We start from the raw sequence: 5,172 nt of genomic DNA, 5'->3' as shown, positions 1-5,172 counted from the left end.
ACTTATCCCAAAAAAGTGATGGATTTTTAACGATGGCAAAGCGAGCTTGTAAGACTCCAAAAGCACGCTCGACATCTTTTCGGACAGCTTCTTGATGCTGAGCAAATAAAGCCGCTTTCGGCCCTTGTGGTATTGGAATAGATTGGATAAAAGTTGTCCATTTCGGATAAATACCATCAGTGAGATAGTAAGCCAAATGATACTCTCTTCCATTGACAGAAAAAATGACTTGCGGAGCTTGACCATTTATTATATCATCAAAAACAAGTGAGCGATCAAGAACAATGATATCATTTAAGGTAACTGGAGGTCCAAAAAACGCATGTCACATCCATAGATCATACGAAGCAACCGCCTCTAAAACGATTGTGGGTTTTCCCGAACCACGCGAATATTGACCTTTCCATGCGGTAGGACAATTCTTCCACTCCCAATGCATACAGTCGATGCTTCCTATCATCCCGAGAAACCCACGATGCTCTCCAATATCAAGTAGCCTTTGAAGATCAACCGGTGTTGGTCTTCTTAGGTACTCATCGCCGAATAAATATATTATTTCTTCCACAAAATTTTCCAGACATGACCGAGTAGTAGTTTCTCTCTACTTGCAGCTTCATACGACCCACAAAACTTGTTGACAAGGTCGTTGATCTTCTGCCATCTTTGCTTACAATGACTAGCCTCTCTCTGTTCACAAGCTGCCACCTTGGGACTTGCCGCAAAGTAGGCAGCTATTGTTTTCCAGAAAGCACCAGCTCTTTGCTCATTCCCAACAACAAGGTCTTTACTTGTGTTTAACCAGGCGCTGATGAGGACAACATCATCAATAGGCGTCCACTTCCTCCTTTGAATACGCTCTGCAGGAGTGTCTTAACTTGGAATTGAAGCTTTCGTGGGTTGAGTGAAAAACAGAGGGACTTGTGAGGAACATGGCTCGACACTGTCTTGAACATAACCAAAGACAGTGTGTTTCTGCTGGCTTTGAAGAAGGTCAACAAAGTTTGACGTCGGATTATATGGATTGGAATCATATCCGAATGTGCCAGGAGAGGAAGAAAAGAAGAGAGAAATAAAAGAAATCGGTTTTTGACAGAAGGAAGAGAAGAAGAATGTGTTTTTGATAGAATTAATACAAGAAGAATGTGTTTTATAGAAGAGAAGAATGAAAGGAGCATTGATCAAGGCATTCATAACACTCAACCAATTGGAGTTGACATATAGCTAACACATCGACTTCTATCAAACATTTTTCAACTATTTATTACTTATCTTAACTTCAATCTAACACTAACCAATTCATTAATTACCGCGGCTTCAATTCACACCAGAACCACATTCAATTCATTTCACAACCCAAACGAAATCACACAAGAATGACAATCTATTCACATAAGAATCAATACACAGAAGTAACCAACTTCAATTCACACAAGAACTTCCATCTATTCATTCCAGGACACAATCAAATTCAATACACACAAGAATCACAATCTATGTAATTTCAGAACATAATCACAATCTATTCATTTCAGAACACAATCCAATCACAATCACATTTCAATACTTTCAATCTATATAACAGATCAAAGATATACGGTTTACCTGTTTTGCAATTGGAACTTCTCGCTAGGTGTAGTCCTCTGCTTAGACCTTCCAAGCATGTCTCCTGATCCCTACATCTCAACGCACAAAGGAAAAAACAGAATCGATATTAAACATGAGACATAAACAAACACATGACACAGAATGAGACATAGCTTTACCTTTGATTCCGCCGAATCATCAACACTCGCCGTTTTGATTCCGCCGAGGAGAGCCACGGAGAGAGACGTCTCTGCTTTTCTTCGTCGACGAGCCGTCGAGGAGAGCCACCGCGAGATCAAAAGGCACTTGACGCGGAGTTGTCGAGGAGCCGTCGATCAGAGCCACCGCGAGATCAAAAGCGCAGAGGCGGAGTCGTCGAGGAGAGCTAGAGAGACACGGAGCCGTCGAGGAGAGCTAGAGAGACGCGGAGCCGTCGAGGAGAGCCACCGAGAGATCAAAACCACACATGCAGAGTCGTCGATGAGCCGTCGAGGATCGCCACCGAGATATCATAAGCGGAGAAGCGGAGTCGTCGAGGAGAGATAGAGAGACGCAGACCCGTGGAGGAGAGCAAGAGTGACGAAGAGTCCACCGACGGAGACGCCGAGGAGAGCCATCCGGTCGAAACACATGCAGAGTCGCCGAGGAAAGCTCGAGAGACAAGGCGTCGTGGAAGAGAGGGAGAGAGACGAGACGCCATCTGATTCTTTCTCGAGAAAGAAAGAGAAGAACGTGCAAAAGGGCACGTGTCCACAAGACCCGACTCTTAATGGCCCCTAATAAGAAGCGCTTCTTCACATTAATGTTAAAAAAAAATTTTTTTTAATCCTAATAAAACTAAAAACCCCACTTAAGACACTCAGTTAATTATGGTCTAAGACTCCCTTTAAATACTCTTAAAGACCTACAAGTTCCATCTCGTAGTGAAAAAGTTACTCTTTCAAAATCCATCAATTCAACGTGTAAAAACTGGCTGTTCAATATTCTCTGAAATATTCGTCTGATAGAAGAACATTACGTTCCACTTTTTTTATAGTTTCAGCCAAAGTCTGTGTATATATATACATTAAAAAATGATTTTGAATCCTTAAGAATCAATAGAGAAACAAAACAAAACAAAAAAGAACATACTGTGTGTGGTAAATTTTGAACGTGTAATTGGTGATGAGAGTGACCATATAGAATAACCAACCTCTGTGCAAGGGACTTTGACTCTTTCAGTCTTAAGCTGAATCTGGTAATCTTACAGGCAAATTAGCTTTCCTGTGACCCCTTGCACCGGACCGTCTGTCTCTTCCCCGCCTCCTAGGCGGCGATGTCCTACCCGCTCTTCCACTCGAGACTTTTCTAGGTAAATCGCTGCTGATTAAAACTGGTGTAGGCAGTGACGGCGGTGGGGGAGAAAAACTAGGCACTGGAGGCTTTTGCCTTGCGAATCTCTCTTGTTCTGCTCGATGATATCTCTGCATTAGAATGTTTAATAAATTCAGGGTTCTCTTTACTATTTTTTGCTTAGGCTAAGTCAACATGAAAAGAAGAAACTCACCTGAATTACAAAATTGCGTCTCTCGCAGTCAAGGAACATGCTTACTGTCCAGTTTGTTTTTGCAGCAATCTTGTCTCTTACTGTTGAGAAACTGATCTGATCTCTAGAAGTGAATCGGTCTACTTCGTTGAACCAAAGACAAGTGAATAGGTTGCTAATGGGAACATGCTCTCTTAATATGACACAGCCCTCCGGAACGTCTGCATAAGCGGGACAATATAGTTTGTGTATAAAACATCGGTTTGATCCTGTAAAATGGATTTTGGAAAGAGCGAGGCAAAAGAGACATACCGCTTGTGATTGGGAGCTTAGCAACAGAATAAGGGGTTAGCCCTTCATTCTTGTAGAAATCCACTTGAAAGTCGATGGAGGCATTATCATATTTACCAGCAGCTTTATTTGCCTCAGCCTCCACGAAGACATCAAATCTTCTATAATGTTTTGAGATCGCAAACGTAGCATTTTTCCTCCATAAGAACCTGATGAAAAGAGAGGTCATTCATATTGCTGCGGTCCACCAAGCCTAAGGTCTTTAAATAAAAGAATGAACTTATTTGAAACAGTTGAACATTTTTAAGTTACTGGAACATTAAGCACAAGGAGCTAGCTGCTTCAAGACAACTTATCTGAGATAGAGGTGTATCTAGCAGATTCTTACCATAAGCTTTGACTAATATGACTAGAGGAATGTTTATTAGTCAGTAACTGCAGGAAGCAGCATAGCCAACCACAATTCAAGTGGTCCCACTATGGGAACACTAAATACAGCAAATCACTAGAGATATCCTGAGATTAATCTTAAAGACAAACTATGATAGGCTTTACCTTTCAAGAATTTGATATGGATCGACGACAAGCTCAAGTTTTCCGTCAATCCATAAAGAATAGCGAGCATTTGGAAACATCCTATGAACAAGAAGCTTTGGCACCTACAAAGAGAACAACGAGGTATCAGCATATAAGGGGACTTTATAATGTTTCCTTTTTCTAGTAAACCACTTCAAGCCTAGTAAAGCAAGAAGGCTGCTGCTACAGCAGAGTGAATACAATACATTTGGTGAAAGATTGTAAACAAAAGGGGGAATATCCAGCATGTCACTAAACTCATGTTTTAATTTCGCTAACTGAGTGCATAATTTCGTCGTAGGAAAGAGAAGAGAGGTGCATCTACCTTTCCATTGCGCCTTCCATCGGAATAAGGGAGATTATGAACAACAACAACTCTCCATATCCCTACTTTCTTGGTGTCGTTAAGGCCTCGTTCTCTCTTCAAAATTGATTCAGTTTCTTCATCAACAAACATGTAGAAGCAAACTGTTTCCTCCGAGTATTTACTGATATTTTGTGGGGCTTTTACATCATCAAAAGCATCTGAAAAGAGAAAGAATCTTCATCAGAAACACATAAAAATTGGCAGCACGACTAGAACGATTATTTACAAAATAAGATAAGTATCACGTGAAGCACTACCAAATACAGCTGAAGCAACAACTACCCCACGGCACTGCTTCATTTCAAGAAGATCAGCCTCATCCATGTCAAAACCTGTATTTCGACCAGGTTGTGGCCCTTTGACAAACCTGATGGAAAAAAAATACTAAGATGAGATCATAAAAACAGACGAGGGGAATTAAAAAAGACCACAAAGATACTTACCCACAATGTACATTCATAGTTTCTTTAATGTCAAAAGAATCATTCCTATGTTTCAAAGTAGGATAACCACCAAAATCAGACCCTCCAAACTCTGTGTCTCTGTTTAGAGGTTCTTCATATATGTACGTTAAGTTCTTAAGAACAGGGGAAAAAGACGGGGCACTTGGCATCAAGGCAATAGCTTCTTCTACTGGAAGGTAACACACCGGGCATGCTGAAATCAAAACCAAGCAGAACAAACCAAAACACAGCTTTACAAAAACGTCTCTACGACGGCATATCTCCAATCTTTTCAGCATCATCACAACAGCAATCTTGTAGTAATCTCAGAGAAAAAGATAAAAAAAAAAAAAAAAAAAAAAAAGGAATATATATATATATTTATC

At 40.6% G+C, this 5,172-nt stretch overlaps 1 protein-coding gene and 1 long non-coding RNA gene across 2 annotated transcripts in view; both read right to left on the bottom strand.

Annotated features, from left to right (window-relative positions):
* Positions 1-2,272, bottom strand: part of LOC106304814 — a 4,927-nt gene extending 2,655 nt beyond the window's left edge. The window contains exons 1-2 of the long non-coding RNA XR_001262843.1: positions 1,764-2,272; positions 1,603-1,673 (exon numbers count right to left, since the gene is read on the bottom strand). This is a non-coding gene — a long non-coding RNA (uncharacterized LOC106304814). The remainder of the gene's footprint in view (positions 1-1,602; positions 1,674-1,763) is intronic.
* Positions 2,273-2,585: 313 nt separating this feature from the next.
* LOC106307097 overlaps positions 2,586-5,172 on the bottom strand; it is a 3,819-nt gene continuing 1,232 nt past the window's right edge. Inside the window, exons 3-9 of the mRNA XM_013743962.1 lie at positions 4,787-5,000; positions 4,601-4,710; positions 4,302-4,501; positions 3,956-4,059; positions 3,422-3,609; positions 3,131-3,330; positions 2,586-3,047 (exon numbers count right to left, since the gene is read on the bottom strand). Coding sequence (XP_013599416.1) covers positions 2,808-3,047; positions 3,131-3,330; positions 3,422-3,609; positions 3,956-4,059; positions 4,302-4,501; positions 4,601-4,710; positions 4,787-5,000 — 1,256 coding nt within the window. The 3' untranslated portion in view covers positions 2,586-2,807. The remainder of the gene's footprint in view (positions 3,048-3,130; positions 3,331-3,421; positions 3,610-3,955; positions 4,060-4,301; positions 4,502-4,600; positions 4,711-4,786; positions 5,001-5,172) is intronic.

This window comes from Brassica oleracea, chromosome C7, assembly GCF_000695525.1.
Source record: "Brassica oleracea var. oleracea cultivar TO1000 chromosome C7, BOL, whole genome shotgun sequence".
NCBI classification, from domain to species: domain Eukaryota; kingdom Viridiplantae; phylum Streptophyta; class Magnoliopsida; order Brassicales; family Brassicaceae; genus Brassica; species Brassica oleracea.
The sequence above is the reverse complement of the archived record's forward strand: the minus strand, read 5'-3'. Positions and strand labels throughout refer to the sequence as shown.